Below are 21161 nucleotides of genomic sequence, written 5' to 3'. Positions count from 1 at the left end.
CTAGTAGTTGTAATAGTTGTAATAGTTCTAGTAGTTGTAATAGTTGTAATAGTTATAATAGTTCTAGTAGTTGTAATAGTTGTAATAGTTATAATAGTTCTAGTAGTTGTAATAGTTGTAATAGTTCTAGTAGTTGTAATAGTTCTAATAGTTCTAGTGTTTCTAATATTTCTAATTGTTTTAATAGTTCTAGCAGTTTTAGTTATTCTAGTAGTTTTAATAGTTGTAATAGTTCTAGTAGTTGTAATAGTTGTAATAGTTCTAGTAGTTGTAATAGTTCTAATAGTTCTAGTGTTTCTAATATTTCTAATTGTTTTTATAGTTCTAGCAGTTTTAGTTATTCTAGTAGTTTTAATAGTTGTAATAGTTCTAGTAGTTGTAATAGTTGTAATAGTTGTAATAGTTCTAGTAGTTGTAATAGTTGTAATAGTTATAATAGTTATTGTAGTTGTAATAGTTCTAGTAGTTGTAATAGTTCTAATAGTTCTAGTGTTTCTAATATTTCTAATTGTTTTTATAGTTCTAGCAGTTTTAGTTATTCTAGTAGTTTTAATAGTTGTAATAGTTCTAGTAGTTGTAATAGTTGTAATAGTTCTAGTAGTTGTAATAGTTCTAATAGTTCTAGTGTTTCTAATATTTCTAATTGTTTTTATAGTTCTAGCAGTTTTAGTTATTCTAGTAGTTTTAATAGTTGTAATAGTTCTAGTAGTTGTAATAGTTGTAATAGTTCTAGTAGTTGTAATAGTTGTAATAGTTATAATAGTTATAATAGTTATTGTAGTTGTAATAGTTCTAGTAGTTGTAATAGTTGTAATAGTTATAATAGTTCTTGTAGTTGTAATAGCTATAATAGTTCTAGTAGTTATAATAGTTATAATAGGTATAGTAGTTATAATAGTAGTAGTTATAGTAGTTATAATAGTTCTAATTTTTATAGTCGATTTAATAGTTAATAGTTATTGTAGTTGTATGTGTTCTAATAGTTCTAGTAGTTGTAATAGTTGTAATAGTTCTAGTAGTTCTTGTAGTTGTAATAGTTATAATAGTTCTTGTAGTTGTAATAGTTGTAATAGCTATAATAGTTCTAGTAGTTATAATAGTTATAGTAGTTACAATAGTAGTAGTTATAGTAGTTATAATAGTAGTAGTTATAGTAGTTATAATAGTAGTTATAGTAGTTATAATAGTTCTAATTTTTATAGTCGTTTTAATAGTTAATAGTTATTGTAGTTGTATGTGTTCTAATAGTTGTAATAGTTGTAATAGTTGTAATAGTTCTAGTAGTTCTTGTAGTTGTAATAGTTATAATAGTTCTTGTAGTTGTAATAGTTGTAATAGCTATAATAGTTCTAGTAGTTATAATAGTTATAGTAGTTACAATAGTAGTAGTTATAGTAGTTATAATAGTAGTAGTTATAGTAGTTATAATAGTAGTTATAGTAGTTATAATAGTTCTAATTTTTACAGTCGTTTTAATAGTTAATAGTTATTGTAGTTGTATGTGTTCTAATAGTTCTAGTATTTGTATTAGTTGTAATAGCTATAATAGTTCTAGTAATTATAATAGTTATAATAGTTATAGTAGTTACAATAGTAGTAGTTATAGTAGTTATAATAGTAGTAGTTATAGTAGTTACAATAATAGTTGTAGTAGTTATAAGTTCTAATTTTATAGTCGTTTTAATAGTTAATAGTTATTGTAGTTGTATGTGTTCTAATAGTTCTAGTAGTTGTAATAGTTCTAATAGTTCTAGTAGTTGTAATAGTTCTAATAGTTCTAGTAGTTGTAATAGTTCTAATAGTTCTAATTGTTCTTGTTTTAATGATTCTAGTAGTTGTAATAGTTGTAATGGTTATAGTAGTTGTAATATTTCTAATAGTTCTATTTGCTCTTGTTCAAATGTTTAATTAGGTTTTATTTTTATAATAGTTTATTCTAGTTCTAATATTTCTTGTATTTCTCATTTTTATAGTAGTTCCACTAGTTCTAATAGTTCTAATTGTTCTAATTCTAATAGTTTTAGTAGTTGTAGTTCTAATGGTTCTAATAGTTATATTTCTAATAGTTCTAATAGTTGTAGTTCTGATGGTTCTAATAGTTATAATTATAATAGTTCTAATAGTTCTAATTGTTCCAATTGTTCTCATTCTAATAGTTCTAATAGTTGAAGTTCTAATTATTCTATTATAATTCTAATAGTTCTCATAGTTCTCATAGTTATAATATTTATAAGAGATCTCATAGTTATTTTACTTCTAGTAGTTCTAATAGTTCTCTTAGTTCTGGTGTTTCTATTAGTTCTAATAGTTCTCATAGTTCTCATAGTTATAATATTTATAAGAGATCTCATAGTTATTTTACTTCTAGTAGTTCTAATAGTTCTCTTAGTTCTGGTGTTTCTAATATTTCTAATTGTTTTTATAGTTCTAGCAGTTTTAGTTATTCTAGTAGTTTTAATAGTTGTAATAGTTCTAGTAGTTGTAATAGTTGTAATAGTTCTAGTAGTTGTAATAGTTCTAATAGTTCTAGTGTTTCTAATATTTCTAATTGTTTTTATAGTTCTAGCAGTTTTAGTTATTCTAGTAGTTTTAATAGTTGTAATAGTTCTAGTAGTTGTAATAGTTGTAATAGTTGTAATAGTTCTAGTAGTTGTAATAGTTGTAATAGTTATAATAGTTATTGTAGTTGTAATAGTTCTAGTAGTTGTAATAGTTCTAATAGTTCTAGTGTTTCTAATATTTCTAATTGTTTTTATAGTTCTAGCAGTTTTAGTTATTCTAGTAGTTTTAATAGTTGTAATAGTTCTAGTAGTTGTAATAGTTGTAATAGTTCTAGTAGTTGTAATAGTTCTAATAGTTCTAGTGTTTCTAATATTTCTAATTGTTTTTATAGTTCTAGCAGTTTTAGTTATTCTAGTAGTTTTAATAGTTGTAATAGTTCTAGTAGTTGTAATAGTTGTAATAGTTCTAGTAGTTGTAATAGTTGTAATAGTTATAATAGTTATAATAGTTATTGTAGTTGTAATAGTTCTAGTAGTTGTAATAGTTGTAATAGTTATAATAGTTCTTGTAGTTGTAATAGCTATAATAGTTCTAGTAGTTATAATAGTTATAATAGGTATAATAGTAGTAGTTATAGTAGTTATAATAGTTCTAATTTTTATAGTCGATTTAATAGTTAATAGTTATTGTAGTTGTATGTGTTCTAATAGTTCTAGTAGTTGTAATAGTTGTAATAGTTCTAGTAGTTCTTGTAGTTGTAATAGTTATAATAGTTCTTGTAGTTGTAATAGTTGTAATAGCTATAATTTTTCTAGTAGTTATAATAGTTATAGTAGTTACAATAGTAGTAGTTATAGTAGTTATAATAGTAGTAGTTATAGTAGTTATAATAGTAGTTATAGTAGTTATAATAGTTCTAATTTTTATAGTCGTTTTAATAGTTAATAGTTATTGTAGTTGTATGTGTTCTAATAGTTCTAGTAGTTGTAATAGTTGTAATAGTTCTAGTAGTTCTTGTAGTTGTAATAGTTATAATAGTTCTTGTAGTTGTAATAGTTGTAATAGCTATAATAGTTCTAGTAGTTATAATAGTTATAGTAGTTACAATAGTAGTAGTTATAGTAGTTATAATAGTAGTAGTTATAGTAGTTATAATAGTAGTTATAGTAGTTATAATAGTTCTAATTTTTACAGTCGTTTTAATAGTTAATAGTTATTGTAGTTGTATGTGTTCTAATAGTTCTAGTATTTGTATTAGTTGTAATAGCTATAATAGTTCTAGTAATTATAATAGTTATAATAGTTATAGTAGTTACAATAGTAGTAGTTATAGTAGTTATAATAGTAGTAGTTATAGTAGTTATAATAATAGTTATAGTAGTTATAAGTTCTAATTTTATAGTCGTTTTAATAGTTAATAGTTATTGTAGTTGTATGTGTTCTAATAGTTCTAGTAGTTGTAATAGTTGTAATAGTTCTAGTAGTTGTAATAGTTCTAATAGTTCTAGTAGTTGTAATAGTTCTAATAGTTCTAGTAGTTGTAATAGTTCTAATAGTTCTAATTGTTCTTGTTTTAATGATTCTAGTAGTTGTAATAGTTGTAATGGTTATAGTAGTTGTAATATTTCTAATAGTTCTATTTGCTCTTGTTCAAATGTTTAATTAGGTTTTATTTTTATAATAGTTCATTCTAGTTCTAATATTTCTTGTATTTCTCATTTTTATAGTAGTTCCACTAGTTCTAATAGTTCTAATTGTTCTAATTCTAATAGTTTTAGTAGTTGTAGTTCTAATGGTTCTAATAGTTATATTTCTAATAGTTCTAATAGTTGTAGTTCTGATGGTTCTAATAGTTATAATTCTAATAGTTCTAATAGTTCTAATTGTTCCAATTGTTCTCATTCTAATAGTTCTGATAGTTGAAGTTCTAATTATTCTATTATAATTCTAATAGTTCTCATAGTTCTCATAGTTATAATATTTATAAGAGATCTCATAGTTATTTTACTTCTAGTAGTTCTAATAGTTCTCTTAGTTCTGGTGTTTCTATTAGTTCTAATAGTTCTCATAGTTCTCATAGTTATAATATTTATAAGAGATCTCATAGTTATTTTACTTCTAGTAGTTCTAATAGTTCTCTTAGTTCTGGTGTTTCTATTAGTTCTAATAGTTCTCATAGTTCTCATAGTTATAATATTTATAAGAGATCTCATAGTTATTTTACTTCTAGTAGTTCTAATAGTTCTCTTAGTTCTCGTGTTTCTCATAGTTCTAGTAGTTCTAATAGTTCTAGTGTTTCTAATAGTTTGACTTGTTCTAATAGTTCTAGCAGTTTTAATAGTTATAGTAGTTATTGTGTTTCTATTAGTTCTAATAGTTCTAATAGTTCTCATAGTTATAATATTTATAATAGATCTCATAGTTATTTTACTTCTAGCAGTTTTAATAGTTATAGTAGTTATTGTGTTTCTATTAGTTCTAATAGTTCTCATAGTTCTCATAGTTATAATATTTATAAGAGATCTCATAGTTATTTTACTTCTAGTAGTTCTAATAGTTCTCTTAGTTCTGGTGTTTCTCATAGTTCTAGTAGTTCTAATAGTTCTAGTGTTTCTATTAGTTCTAATTGTTATTGTAGTTCTCCAAGTTCTTATAGTTCTAGTTGTTCTAATAGTTCTAGTAGTTCTAGTATTTCTAATAGTTTGACTTGTTCTAATAGTTCTAGCAGTTTTAATAGTTATAGTAGTTATTGTGTTTCTAATAGTTGTAATATTTCTAGCAGTTTTAATATTTATAATAGTTCTAATAGTTCTAGTGTTTCTAATATTTCTAATTGTTTTTATAGTTCTAGTAGTTTTAATAGTTGTAATAGTTCTAGTAGTTGTAATAGTTCTAATAGTTCTAGTAGTTGTAATAGTTCTAGTAGGTGTAATAGTTGTAATAGTTCTAGTAGTTGTAATAGTTGTAATAGTTCTAATAGTTCTAGTGTTTCTAATTGTTTTTATAGTTCTAGCAGTTTTAGTTATTCTAGTAGTTGTAATAGTTGTAATAGTTCTAGTAGTTGTAATAGTTGTAATAGTTCTAGTAGTTGTAATAGTTGTAATAGTTATAATAGTTCTAGTGTTTCTAATTGTTTTTATAGTTCTAGCAGTTTTAGTTATTCTAGTAGTTTTAATAGTTCTAATAGTTCTAGTAGTTGTAATAGTTGTAATAGTTCTAGTAGTTGTAATAGTTGTAATAGTTCTAGTAGTTGTAATAGTTCTATTAGTTCTATTGTTTCTAATATTTCTAATTGTTTTTATAGTTCTAGCAGTTTTAGTTATTCTAGTAGTTTTAATAGTTGTAATAGTTCTAATAGTTGTAATAGTTGTAATAGTTCTAGTAGTTGTAATAGTTGTAATAGTTCTAGTAGTTGTAATAGTTCTAATAGTTGTAATAGTTGTAATAGTTGTAATAGTTGTAGTAGTTGTAATAGTTGTAATAGTTCTAGTAGTTGTAATAGTTCTAGTAGTTGTAATAGTTCTAGTAGTTGTAATAGTTGTAATAGTTCTAGTAGTTGTAATAGTTGTAATAGTTCTAGTAGTTGTAATAGTTGTAATAGTTCTAGTAGTTGTAATAGTTTTAATAGTTGTAATAGTTGTAATAGTTGTAATAGTTCTAGTAGTTGTAATAGTTTTAATAGTTGCAATAGTTCTAGTGTTTCTCATTGTTTTTATAGTTCTAGCAGTTTTAATATTTATAATAGTTCTAATAGTTCTAGTGTTTCTAATATTTCTAATTGTTTTTATAGTTCTAGCAGTTTTAGTTATTCTAGTAGTTGTAATAGTTGTAATAGTTCTAGTAGTTGTAATAGTTCTAGTAGTTGTAATAGTTGTAATAGTTCTAGTAGTTGTAATAGTTGTAATAGTTCTAGTAGTTTTAATAGTTGTAATAGTTCTAGTAGTTGTAATAGTTGTAATAGTTCTAATAGTTCTAATAGTTCTAATAGTTTTAATAGTTGTAATAGTTGTAATAGTTCTAGTAGTTGTAATAGTTTTAATAGTTGTACTAGTTCTAGTGTTTCTAATTGTTTTTATAGTTCTAGCAGTTTTAATATTTATAATAATTCTAATAGTTCTAGTGTTTCTAATATTTCTAATTGTTTTTATAGTTCTAGCAGTTTTAGTTATTCTAGTAGTTGTAATAGTTGTAATAGTTCTAGTAGTTGTAATAGTTGTAATAGTTCTAGTAGTTGTAATAGTTGTAATAGTTCTAGTAGTTGTAATAGTTGTAATAGTTGTAATAGTTCTAGTAGTTGTAATAGTTGTAATAGTTCTAGTAGTTGTAATAGTTGTAATAGTTCTAATAGTTCTAGTGTTTCTAATTGTTTTTATAGTTCTAGCAGTTTTAGTTATTCTAGTAGTTGTAATAGTTGTAATAGTTCTAGTAGTTGTAATAGTTGTAATAGTTCTAGTAGTTGTAATAGTTGTAATAGTTATAATAGTTCTAGTGTTTCTAATTGTTTTTATAGTTCTAGCAGTTTTAGTTATTCTAGTAGTTTTAATAGTTCTAATAGTTCTAGTAGTTGTAATAGTTGTAATAGTTCTAGTAGTTGTAATAGTTGTAATAGTTCTAGTAGTTGTAATAGTTCTATTAGTTCTATTGTTTCTAATATTTCTAATTGTTTTTATAGTTCTAGCAGTTTTAGTTATTCTAGTAGTTTTAATAGTTGTAATAGTTCTAATAGTTGTAATAGTTGTAATAGTTCTAGTAGTTGTAATAGTTGTAATAGTTCTAGTAGTTGTAATAGTTCTAATAGTTTTAATAGTTGTAATAGTTGTAATAGTTGTAGTAGTTGTAATAGTTGTAATAGTTCTAGTAGTTGTAATAGTTCTAGTAGTTGTAATAGTTCTAGTAGTTGTAATAGTTGTAATAGTTCTAGTAGTTGTAATAGTTGTAATAGTTCTAGTAGTTGTAATAGTTGTAATAGTTCTAGTAGTTGTAATAGTTGTAATAGTTCTAATAGTTTTAATAGTTGTAATAGTTGTAATAGTTGTAATAGTTCTAGTAGTTGTAATAGTTTTAATAGTTGCAATAGTTCTAGTGTTTCTCATTGTTTTTATAGTTCTAGCAGTTTTAATATTTATAATAGTTCTAATAGTTCTAGTGTTTCTAATATTTCTAATTGTTTTTATAGTTCTAGCAGTTTTAGTTATTCTAGTAGTTGTAATAGTTGTAATAGTTCTAGTAGTTGTAATAGTTCTAGTAGTTGTAATAGTTGTAATAGTTCTAGTAGTTGTAATAGTTGTAATAGTTCTAGTAGTTTTAATAGTTGTAATAGTTCTAGTAGTTGTAATAGTTGTAATAGTTCTAGTAGTTGTAATAGTTGTAATAGTTCTAGTAGTTGTAATAGTTCTAATAGTTCTAGTGTTTCTAATATTTCTAATTGTTTTTATAGTTCTAGCAGTTTTAGTTATTCTAGTAGTTTTAATAGTTGTAATAGTTCTAGTAGTTGTAATAGTTGTAATAGTTCTAGTAGTTGTAATAGTTCTAATAGTTCTAGTGTTTCTAATATTTCTAATTGTTTTTATAGTTCTAGCAGTTTTAGTTATTCTAGTAGTTTTAATAGTTGTAATAGTTCTAGTAGTTGTAATAGTTGTAATAGTTGTAATAGTTCTAGTAGTTGTAATAGTTGTAATAGTTATAATAGTTATTGTAGTTGTAATAGTTCTAGTAGTTGTAATAGTTCTAATAGTTATAATAGTTATTGTAGTTGTAATAGCTATAATAGTTCTAGTAACTATAATAGTTATAATAGGTATAGTAGTTATAATAGTAGTAGTTATAGTAGTTATAATAGTTCTAATTTTTATAGTCGATTTAATAGTTAATAGTTATTGTAGTTGTATGTGTTCTAATAGTTCTAGTAGTTCTTGTAGTTGTAATAGTTATAATAGTTCTTGTAGTTGTAATAGTTGTAATAGCTATAATAGTTCTAGTAGTTATAATAGTTATAGTAGTTATAATAGTAGTAGTTATAGTAGTTATAATAATAGTTGTAGTAGTTATAAGTTCTAATTTTTATAGTCGTTTTAATAGTTAATAGTTATTGTAGTTGTATGTGTTCTAATAGTTCTAGTAGTTGTAATAGTTCTAATAGTTCTAGTAGTTGTAATAGTTCTAATAGTTCTAGTAGTTGTAATAGTTCTAATAGTTCTAATTGTTCTTGTTTTAATGATTCTAGTAGTTGTAATAGTTGTAATGGTTATAGTAGTTGTAATATTTCTAATAGTTCTATTTGCTCTTGTTCAAATGTTTAATTAGGTTTTATTTTTATAATAGTTCATTCTAGTTCTAATATTTCTTGTATTTCTCATTTTTATAGTAGTTCCACTAGTTCTAATAGTTCTAATTGTTCTAATTCTAATAGTTTTAGTAGTTGTAGTTCTAATGGTTCTAATAGTTATATTTCTAATAGTTCTAATAGTTGTAGTTCTGATGGTTCTAATAGTTATAATTCTAATAGTTCTAATAGTTCTAATTGTTCCAATTGTTCTCATTCTAATAGTTCTAATAGTTGAAGTTCTAATTGTTACAATAGTTCTAATTATAATAGTCCTAATATTTCAAACTGTTCAAATTGTTGTAGTTATAATAGTTCCGATAGGTTTTATATGTCTATTTCTAATAGTTCTAATATGTATATTTCTAATAGTTCTGATAGTTCAAATAGTTATAATTGTTCCAATTCTAATATTTCAAATAGTTCTATTAGTTCTAATTCTAATATTTATAATAGTTGTAATAGTTGTAATTATATTAGTTGTAATAGTTCTTCTTCTATGGTGATCAGACATCCCTTCATAACCTTAATGTCTATGGTGATCAGACATCCCTTCACTACCTTAATGTCTATGGTGATCAGACATGCCTTCATAACCTTAATGTCTATGGTGATCAGACATCCCTTCACTACCTTAATGTCTATGGTGATCAGACATCCCTTCACTACCTTAATGTCTATGGTGATCAGACATCCCTTCACTACCTTAATGTCTATGGTGATCAGACATCCCTTCATAACCTTAATGGTGATCAGACATCCCTACACTACCTTAACATGCCTTCACTACCTTAATGTCTATGGTGATCAGACATCCCTTCACTACCTTAATGCCTATGGTGATCAGACATCCCTTCACTACGTTAATGTCTATGGTGATCAGACATCCCTTCATAACCTTAATGTCTATGGTGATCAGACATGCCTTCATAACCTTAACATGCCTTCACTACCTTAATGTCTATGGTGATCAGACATCCCTTCACTACCTTAATGCCTATGGTGATCAGACATCCCTTCACTACCTTAATGTCTATGGTGATCAGACATCCCTTCACTACGTTAATGTCTATGGTGATCAGACATCCCTTCATAACCTTAATGTCTATGGTGATCAGACATCCCTTCACTACCTTAATGTCTATGGTGATCAGACATCCCTTCACTACCTTAATGTCTATGGTGATCAGACATCCCTTCACTACCTTAATGTCTATGGTGATCAGACATCCCTTCACTACCTTAATGCCTATGGTGATCAGACATCCCTTCACTACCTTAACATGCCTTCATAACCTTAATGTCTATGGTGATCAGACATCCCTTCATAACCTTAATGTCTATGGTGATCAGACATCCCTTCATAACCTTAATGTCTATGGTGATCAGACATCCCTTCATAACCTTAATGTCTATGGTGATCAGACATCCCTTCACTACCTTAATGTCTATGGTGATCAGACATGCCTTCACTACCTTAATGTCTATGGTGATCAGACATCCCTTCACTACCTTAATGTCTATGGTGATCAGACATCCCTTCACTACCTTAATGTCTATGGTGATCAGACATCCCTTCATAACCTTAATGTCTATGATGATCAGACATCCCTTCACTACCTTAATGTCTATGGTGATCAGACATCCCTTCACTACCTTAATGTCTATGGTGATCAGACATCCCTTCACTACCTTAATGTCTATGGTGATCAGACATCCATTCACTACCTTAATGCCTATGGTGATCAGACATCCCTTCATAACCTTAATGTCTATGGTGATCAGACATCCATTCACTACCTTAATGCCTTTTTTTTGATCAGACATCCCTTCATAACCTTAATGTCTATGGTGATCAGACATCCCTTCACTACCTTAATGTCTATGGTGATCAGACATCCCTTCACATACCATAGACATTAAGGTTATGAAGGCATGTCTGATCACCATAGACTTAATGTCTATGGTGATCAGACATGCCTTCATAACCTTAATGTCTATGGTGATCAGACATCCCTTCACTACCTTAAAACCTCATATGGATAGGGGAGACGCTAGCGTCTCAACTGGCCAATTTCCAGGGGAAATGCAGTGCGCCAGATTCAAATAAAATCTTATAAAATTCAAACTTTCATTAAATCACACATGTAAGATACTCAATTAAAGCTACACTCGTTGTGAATCCAACATGTCAGATTTAAAAAATGCTTTTCAGTGAAAGCATAAGAAGCTATTATCTGATACCATGCAACCATCTGCACCAGCAGTAAACAAAGGAGCTAGCGTAGCAGGCACTACACAAAACGCTGAAATAAAATATAAAATATGCATTACCTTTGACGAGCTTCTTTTGTTGGCACTCCAATATGTCCCATAAACATCACAATTTGTTATTTTGTTTGATTAATTCCACCCATATATATCGAAAATGTCCATTTATAAATCATGTTTGATCCAGAAAAAAACAGCTTACCAAAACACAACGTCACTACAAAATATTTCAAAAGTTGCCTATAAACTTTGGCAAAATATTTCAAGCTACTTTTGTAATACAAAGTTAGGTATTTTTAAACGCTACTAATCGATCAAATTGTAGACGGGGCAATCAATACAGGAACGAAACCAAACCAGCACTGCTGTTCACGTCTTGCGCAACTCACAAATGTGTCCCCAGTTCCGAGTTGGCCTACTTATTTAATGCACAAAGGAATAACCTCAACCATATTCCGAAGACTGGCGACATCGTGTGGAAGCGGTAGGAACTGAACATGGGTTCCTATTAAATATCCAATGGCAAAGACAATGTTGTCAACAGAGAGGGGAAAAAAAAAATCTGAACAGTTAGTCCTCAGGGTTTTACCTGCTACATAAGTTCTGTTATACTCACAGACATGATTCAAACAGTTTTAGAAACGGGGTGTTTTCCATCCAAATCTATGAATAATATGCATATCTTATATTCTTGGCATGAGTAGCAGGAAGTTGAAATTGGGCACGCTATTTATCCAAAAGTGAAAATTTGTCCCCCTATCCCCAAGAAATTAATGCCAATGGCTTCTAAAACTAGGGGAAAATGCCACACTTGACCGTTGCACTGGATTCATTCCCACAGTGAATGGCTAAGCCTTCTACACTATTAAACCACACATTATTGTAGAGACTTTGATATTACCGGCTGCAATTGATATGGTGAAAACAATGTGTGGGGAGGCAGAGTATCAGAAACTCACATCGATACATTTGTCAGATAACACTGTGAAACTAAGAATTGATGCTATAGCTTGCAATCAAGAGGAAACTGACTAAATGACTCAAACTCCCCACCTTATGCTCTCCAAATGGACGTTAGCTGTGAGGGCCGAGATGCATTGACTTTCATTCGCTATAAATGTCGGAGGATGCTGTTCACTAGGACATATTGCTCTGTCTCACGATTCCCGGGCATGAAACGGCAAGGGGGATGTTCATTGTTCATGTTCAGTCTACTGCTTGACTATATTGACAAAAAACAGATTCCATGGCATCAAATGGTGGGCTGTTGCACAGATGGGGCTCCATTATTCACGGGACGACGAGCAGGCCTCTACACTCCGGATATGACTATGTCTCCCTTTGCCATATGGATGCATTGTATGATACACCCACTGAGCTATAATGGATACACCGAGAGCAACTTACGGCAAAAAACCTGGTCTCAGAACTGTGAGACATGCAACAGGTAACTTTGATTGTAAACTACATCATAAACTACATCATGCAAAACTATGTGGAGATACGGGATCAGAGCATGACAGTGTTCTATTTCACACAGAGGCTTGGTGGTTATCGAGGGGGAGTGTTGGAAAGATTTTCTGAATTGAGAGAGGAACTGTTGTCATTCGCAATTGATGTAAAAAAAAAGGCTTTATTGACATTCTGTGTAATGAAAAGAAAATGTGTCTTCTTGTCTATGTAACTAAGATACTTGGGAAACTGAACAAACTGAAGGCAAGCTTGCAGATCTACCAAATCAGCTAAATCTGTTTGACTGTGTCCTGGCTAAGTTGATATGATGGTAAGTGAAATTGAAGAGCTGATCGAGCTGTCATGTGACTGAATGCTGCAGAAAACACATTCACATTTTACTATGGAGGAGTTTTGGTTCCTGGCTGAAAGGGAATACTGTGTTTTCTCCTTCTGAGCATTATAACTCTTGGTACAGTGATGTCTTATGTTTCACCTAGTCATGGCTGAACGATGACTTGAATAACATACAGCTGGCAGGTCATACTCTGTATTGGCAGGATAAAACAGCAGCCTCTGGTAAGACAAGGGTGAAGGTTTATGCATATCGGTAAACAACAGCTGGTGCACGATATCTGAGGAAGTCTCAAGGCTTTGCTCACCTGAGGTAGAGTATCTCATTATAAGCTGTAATCCACACTATCTACCAAGAGAGTGTTTATGTATATTCTTCGTAGCTGTCTATTTACCACCACAAACAGATGCTGGCACTAAGACCACACTCAACGAGCTGTAAAAGGTCATAAGCTAACAGGAAAACGCCCAATACAGAGGCAGCACTCCTATTGCCGGGGACTATAATGCAGGGAAACTTACATCTGCTTTACCTCATTTCTACCAGCATGTTAAATGTGCAACCAGAGGGGAAAAACTCTAAACCACCTTTACTGCACACACAGAGACGTGTAAAAAGCTCTCCCTCACACTCCATTTGGTAAATCTGACCACATTTCTATCCTCCTGATTCCTGCTTACAAGCAAAAATTAATGCAGGAAGCACCAGTGATAAGGCCACTAAAAAAAGTGGTCAGATGAAGCAGATGCTAAGCTACAGGACTGTTTTGCTAGCACAGATTGGAATATGTTCCGAGATTCTTCCGATTGCATTGAGGAGTACACCACATCAGTCACTGGCTTCATCAATAAGTGAATCGATGACGTTGTCCCCACAGTGACTGTATGTACATACCCCAACCAGAAGCCATGGATTACAGGCAACATCTGCACTGAGCTAAAGGGTAGAGCTGCCGCTTTCAAGGAGTGGGACTCTAACCTGGAAGCTTATAAGAAATCCAGCTATGCCCTCCGACGAACCATCAAACAGGCAAAGATTGAATCGTACTACACCGGCTACGACGCAGGCCACTATAGTCCCTGTGCCCACGAACACTAAGGTAACCTGCCTAAATGACTACTACCCTAGTCGTAGAACTCACGTCTGTAGCCATGAAGTGCTTTGAAAGGCTGGTCATGGCTCACATCAACAGAATTTTCCCAGAAACCCTACACCCACTCCAATTTGCGCACCACATCAACAGATCCACAGATGATGCAATCTCTGTTGCACTCCACACTGCCCTTTCAGACCTGGACAAAAGGAACACCTATGTGAGAATGCTATTAATTGACTACAGCTCAGAGTTCAAAACCACAGTGCCCTCAAAGCTTATCACTAAGCTAAGGACTCTGAGACTAAACACCTCCCTCTGAAACTGGATCCTGGACATCCAGACGGGCCGCCCCCAGGTGTTGAGGGAAGGCAATAACACATCCACCATGCTGATCCTCAATACAGGGGCCCCTCAGGGGTGCGTGCTCAGTCCCCGCCTGCACTCCCTGTTCACTCATGGCTGCCCAGCCAGTCATGAATCCAACACCATCATTAAGTTTGCCAATGACACATCAGTGTCGGCCTGATCACCGACAACGACGAGACAGCCTATAGGGAGGAGCCTATAGGGGGGAGGTCAGAGACCTGGCCGTGTGGTGCCAGGACAACAACAGTGGTAGGTCTGATCACCGATAACAACGAGACAGCCTATAGGGAGGTCACAGACCTGCCGTGTGGTGCCAGGACAGAAACCTCTCCCTCAATGTGATCAAGACAAAGGAGATGATTGTGGACTACAAGAAAAGGAGGACTGAGCACTTCCCCATTCTCATCGATGGGGCTGTAGTGGAGAAGGTTGAGAGCTTCAAGTTCCTTGGTGTCCACATCACAAACTAACTGACATGGTTCAAACACACCAAGACAATCATGAAGAGGGCAGACTGAAAATATTTGGCATGGGTCCTCAGATCCTCCAAAGGTTCTACAGCTGCACAATCGAGAGCATCCTGATGGGTTGCATCACTGTCTGGTATGGCAACTGCTCGGCCTCCGACCTCAATGCACTACAGAGGGTAGTGTGTACGGCCCAGTACATCTGGGGCCAAGCTTCCTGCTATCCAGGACCTCTATACCAGGCGATGTCAGATGAAGACCCTAAAAATTGTTGATGACTCCAGCCACCCTAGTTATAGACTGTTCTCTCTGCTACCGCACGGCAAGCAGTACCGGAGCGCCAAGTCTAGGACCAAGAGGCCTTTAAACAGCTTCTACCCCAAAGCCTTAAGACTCCTGAACATCTAATCAAAGGGCTACGACTATTTGCATTGCCCCCCCCTTCTTTTATACTGCTGCTTTTCTCTGTTATTATCTATGCATAGTCACTTAAATAACTCTACCTACATGTACATATTACCTCAATTACCTTGACTAACCGTTGCCCCCGCACACTGACTCTGTACTGATATCTCCTGTAGTATAGCCTCGATATTGTTATTTTACTGCTGCTATTTAATTATTTGAAAATTGTATTTATTTATTTATTAAAACTGCGTTGTTGGTTAACAACTACACCTGTTGTATTCAGCGCAATTGTCAAAGAACGTTTGATTCGATTTGATTTTAGTGCTCTCGTCTGCATTAAAAACAAATAACGATCCAGGTTGGATCTGATCGGAAAGATGAGGTGCACACTGTCGACCACGCCTCCTGACTTTGAGAAGCTCTGTCGCGACATGCATCAAGCTCACCTGTCTCATTAGTGGTGTTGAGATAAGAGACTAATTTGTAATTGACTCTCTTAAAGCACCACATTAAAAGTATTACAATGGTGAGGTAAAAATACAATCAGAAATAATGTTAGAATGTTATACAATTAAATGCCATAGCCCAAATTACAAAAGTACATTGGCTGTCAATTACACAATGTTTTTTCATATGGGATCGTGTGCCAAAACATTTTTGGAACCCCTGGCCCATGGTGTCCAGACATCCCTTCACCCCCTTAGTGCCCATGTTGTCCAGACATCCCCTCACCCCCTTAGTGCCCATGGTGTCCAGACATCCCTTCTCCCCCTTAGTGCCCATGGTGTCCAGACATCGCTTCACCCCCTTAATGCCCATGGTGTCCAGACATCCCTTCACCCCCTTAATGCCCATGGTGTCCAGAAATCCCTTCACCCCCTTAATGCCCATGGTGTCCAGACATCCCTTCAACCACTTAGTGCCCATGGTGTCCAGACATCCCTTCACCCCCTTAGTGCCCATGGTGCCCATGGTGTCCAGACATCCCTTCACCCCCTTAGTGCCCATGGTGCCCATGGTGTCCAGACATCCCTTCACCCCCTTAGTACCCATGGTGTCCAGACATCCCTTCACCCCCTTAGTGCCCATGGTGCCCATGGTGTCCAGACATCCCTTCACCCCCTTAGTGCCCATGGTGCCCATGGTGTCCAGACATCCCTTCACCCCCTTAGTGCCCATGGTGCCCATGGTGTCCAGACATCCCTTCACCCCCTTAGTGCCCATGGTGTCCAGACATCCCTTCAACCACTTAGTGCCCATGGTGTCCAGACATCCCTTCACCCCCTTAGTGCCCATGGTGTCCAGACATCCCTTCACCCCCTTAGTGCCCATTGTGTCCAGACATCCCTTCTCTCCCTTATTGCCCATGGTGTCCAGACATCCCTTCACCCCCTTAGTGCCCATGGTGTCCAGACATCCCTTCACCCCCTTAGTGCCCATGGTGTCCAGACATCCCTTCACCCCCTTAGTGCCAATGGTGTCCAGACATCCCTTCTCTCCCTTAGTGCCCATGGTGTCCAGACATCCCTTCACTCCCTTAGTGCCCATGGTGTCCAGACATCCCTTCACCCCCTTAGTGCCCATGGTGCCCATGGTGTCCAGACATCCCTTCTCCCCCTTAGTGCCCATGGTGTCCAGACATCGCTTCACCCCCTTAATGCCCATGGTGTCCAGACATCCCTTCACCCCCTTAATGCCCATGGTGTCCAGAAATCCCTTCACCCCCTTAATGCCCATGGTGTCCAGACATCCCTTCAACCACTTAGTGCTCATGGTGTCCAGACATCCCTTCACCCCCTTAGTGCCCATTGTGCCCATGGTGTCCAGACATCCCTTCACCCCCTTAGTGCCCATGGTGCCCATGGTGTCCAGACATCCCTTCACCCCCTTAGTACCCATGGTGTCCAGACATCCCTTCACCCCGTTAGTGCCCATGGTGTCCAGACATCCCTTCACCCCCTTAGTGCCCATGGTGTCCAGACATCCCTTCATCCCCTTAATGCCCATTGTGTCCAGACATCCCTTCACCCCCTTAGTGCCCTTGGTGTCCAGACATCCCTTCACCCCCTTAGTGCCCATGGTGTCCAGACATCCCTTCATCCCCTTAATGCCCATGGTGTCCAGACATCCCTTCTCTCCCTTAGTGCCCATGGTGTCCAGACATCCCTTCACTCCCTTAGTGCCCATGGTGTCCAGACATCCCTTCACCCCCTTAATGCCCATGGTGTCCAGACATCCCTTCACCCCCTTAGTGCCCATGGTGTCCAGACATCCCTTCATCCCCTTAATGCCCATGGTGTCCAGACATCCCTTCTCTCCCTTAGTGCCCATGGTGTTCAGTCATCGCTTCACCCCCTTAATGCCCATGGTGTCCAGACATCCCTTCACTCCCTTAGTGCCCATGGTTTCCAGGAGTGATTTTGAGCTGTAACGGCTGTGGTTAGCTCTGAACGTGCTCTGAATCTAACTCACAGAGACCATGGCAACTGGGACTCTGAGCGATATTAAAATGTCTTTGTGAATTTGGAAGTGATAAAAAAGCGATGTAACATTTTCATCTGTGCCGAGTGATGGATGGGAGCACCGGGATTTCCAGGGGTGTCACATTTCCATCTTTCTGAGAGCTGTCAAATGGAGCTGTCATACACAGAGCCTTGCTGATATAGTATAGTATGACGTTCTCCTGCTACATGTTCAACCCATCTATCATGGAGAGAGCAGAGCAGTCACAAGGGCATAGATGAGCATCAACAAACGGATGATGAACAGCCACACACACACATACTAATCATAGAAATCATGATGATTAGTTTTCTGGTAACCTGATCTGAATATATCATGTAGTCAATGACATCGTTCTCAGTTGGAGGTCATTTGGGCAGAGAGAGACTCAGAGATACAAGGTCACTCTGGATTATGGCACAGTAAATTATTTAGAGGTGTTTTAGTGTGTAGATGGACACAAAACACAGTCACATACGATATATTAAGTATCAGTTTCTATAGCCAGGATAGGTCTGTGTACAACGTGGGAACTGAATCCCTGACTTTCCACATTCCTCTTCCGCTAGTCCTTTACTATATTCTGGTTGTAAATGTATCCACTTGTCTGGCTGGAATTGGATTTTGGAGTTGTCAAATTAACTTTCTCTTCCTAGTCATGTCACAACAATCAACTCTCTGCTCTCCTTGTCCTGTGTATCACAAATGTATTATGTATGAGTTCACATGCTGTAAATATTATCGACAGAATGCAAAAATGTAGTATTTTAACCCTCTCCACTCTCTTCCTCCAAGTCCCGTCCCAACCATAACGTGGAGGAAGATGAATGGTAACATCCCTAAGAAGGCTCGTCTGAGGAAGTCCCAGGCTGTTCTGGAGATCCCTAATGCACAGCTTGAGGACACTGGGACCTACGAGTGTAAAGCGGAGAACCCCAGAGGAGGAACAGCCTTTAAGGGACACATCCAGATCTACAGTAAGTTAAGGAGGGATGGACTGGAGCTACATGTTGTTGTTGTCTAATTGTTTGTTTGTTCATCTGTGACTGTTGCGTTCATCTGTGACTGTGGTATTAATCTGTGACTGTGGTGTTCATCTGTGACTGTGGTATTAATCTGTGACTGTGGCTTCCATCTGTGACTGTGGCGTTCATCTGTGACCGTGGTGTTAATATGTTACTGTGGTGTTAATATATTACTGTAGTGTTAGTCTGTGACTGTGGCGTTCATCTGTGACTGTGGCGTTCATCTGTGACTGTGGTTTTAATCTGTGACTGTGGCGTTAATATGTGACTGTGGCGTTAATATGTGACTGTGGCGTTAATATGTGACTGTGGTGTTAATCTGTGACTGTGGGGTTAATATGTGACTGTGGGGTTAATATGAGACTGTGGTGTTAATCTGTGACTATGGCGTTAATATGTGACTGTGGCGTTAATATGTGACTGTGGTGTTAATCTGTGACTGTGGGGTTAATATGTGACTGTGGGGTTAATATGAGACTGTGGTTTTAATGTGTGACTGTGGTGTTTGTCTGTGACTGAGGTGTCAGTCTGTGACTGTGGTATTATTCCTTGAGTGTGGTGTTAATATGTGACTGTGGTGTTAATCTGTGACTGTGGTGTCAATTTGTGACTGTGGTATTAAATCTGTGACTGTGGTCACTTCTTCGGGATCAGTGTCCCTTCCACGGGACGGTTGAGCTAACGTAGGCTAATGCGATTAGCATTAGTTTGTAAGTAACAAGAAGATTTCCCAGGACGTAGACATATCTGATATTGGCAGAAAGCTTAAATTCTTGTTAGTCTAACTGCACTGACCAATTTACAATAGCTATTACAGTGAAGTAATACCATTCTATTGTTTGAGGAGATTACACAATTTTGAAAATGAAAAGTTATTAACAAACAAATTAGGCACATTTGGGCAGTCTTGATACAACATTCTTAAAAGGAATACAATGGTTAATTGGATCAGTCTAATACTTTGCCCATACACTGCTGCCATCTAGTGGCCTAAATCTAAATCCTACCTGGGCTGGAATAATATATTATGTCCTTACTCTTGCATTTTAAAGATGATGGTACAAAAAAAATACAAAAGAACGGTGTGGTGTTACTATGATGTTACTACGCGGTTACTATGGTGTTACTATGCTGTTACTGTGGTGTTACTATGGTGTTACTATGCTGTTACTGTGCTGTTACTGTGGTATTACCTTACTGTTACTGTGGTGTTACTATGCTGCTACTGTGGTATTACTGAACCTGGTGTCACTGTGGTATTACTGTGGTGTTACTGAACCTGCTGTTACTGTTGTGTCACTGTGGTATTACTGTGGTGTTACTGAACCTGCTGTTACTGTGGTGTTACTGTGGTGTTACTGTGGTGTTACTGAACCTGCTGTTACTGTGGTGCTACTGAACCTGCTGTTACTGGGGTGTTACTGTGGTTTTAGTATACTGAATCTACTGTGTTACTGTGGTGTTACTATGGTGTTGCTGTGCTGTTACTGAACTTGGTCTTCCTGCGGTCTCACTGTGATTTTACTTTGTTGTATGCCAGGCACTTCCTCCTCTAGTCTTGGCATCTTCAGGGTGCTGCCTTTTCTTTGTGTGGTTTTATTGGACTATTATAGTCAGGAAAGTCTCCGCTCATAATGAAGTTTCAAACAAAAGGCTGACCTGTTTAAATTACATGCATTGTGAGCCTGCTACCAATGACTATCTCCCTGGCTCTGTGTGATTCAGGGAGAAGAGTGAGCTGCCAGAAAGTACAGGTGCCCAGGAAGTGTGTGTGTGTGTGTGTGTGTGTGTGTGTGTGTGTGTGTGTGTGTGTGTGTGTGTGTGTGTGTGCGCATGAGCACATATGCTTGTTTGTGTTTGGACAGGCAGGTACCCAATCAGATAGTTTTATTATGGTGGGCAGGGCTGGTAACTCAAGGATGCCCAGTCTTTGCTAAGAAGTTACTGTAGCCAGCGTTCTCTCAGTGACTGGACAGAAGATGCAGCTGGATGAATGACTACAAAACAAACTGGAAGATAGGAGGTGTCTCTATCTCTGCTGACTAGTAGCATTAAATTATCAACCGTTTCTTTAACTAGGCAAGTGTAACGGCTTCTAGGAGTAGTGGGTGGAGGAGTCAGGCGCAGAGAGCAGGTAGTTCAGAACGTGGATCTTTATTCCAAAAATAGTGAAAATGGACATGCCAAACACAAGGGCGCATAAAATACCCAGTCCAAACAAACAGGACTAAACTGTCCGGAAAAATAGAATCCACAAATAATCCAAAACCATGAACAGAAAACAAGCCCGCACAGTAGCCGGCGGGCCTAGTCCCCTTAAATAGCCCACAAACAAAACTAAACTCAAAACAGGTGTAACCAATCAGACCAAACTACCAGAAACAAAAAAGGGAAT

At 35.2% G+C, this 21161-nt stretch overlaps 1 protein-coding gene across 1 annotated transcript in view; it reads left to right on the top strand.

Moving 5' to 3' along the window:
* Positions 1-21161, top strand: part of LOC139382346 (contactin-5-like) — a 313518-nt gene that overhangs the window by 124901 nt on the left and 167456 nt on the right. Inside the window, exon 7 of the mRNA XM_071126317.1 lies at positions 18537-18718. Within this exon, the coding sequence (XP_070982418.1) occupies positions 18537-18718 (182 nt within the window). The remainder of the gene's footprint in view (positions 1-18536; positions 18719-21161) is intronic.

This window comes from Oncorhynchus clarkii, chromosome 24 (assembly GCF_045791955.1).
Source record: "Oncorhynchus clarkii lewisi isolate Uvic-CL-2024 chromosome 24, UVic_Ocla_1.0, whole genome shotgun sequence".
NCBI classification, from domain to species: Eukaryota; Metazoa; Chordata; class Actinopteri; order Salmoniformes; family Salmonidae; genus Oncorhynchus; species Oncorhynchus clarkii.
This window is presented reverse-complemented; position numbering and strand designations above follow the sequence as displayed.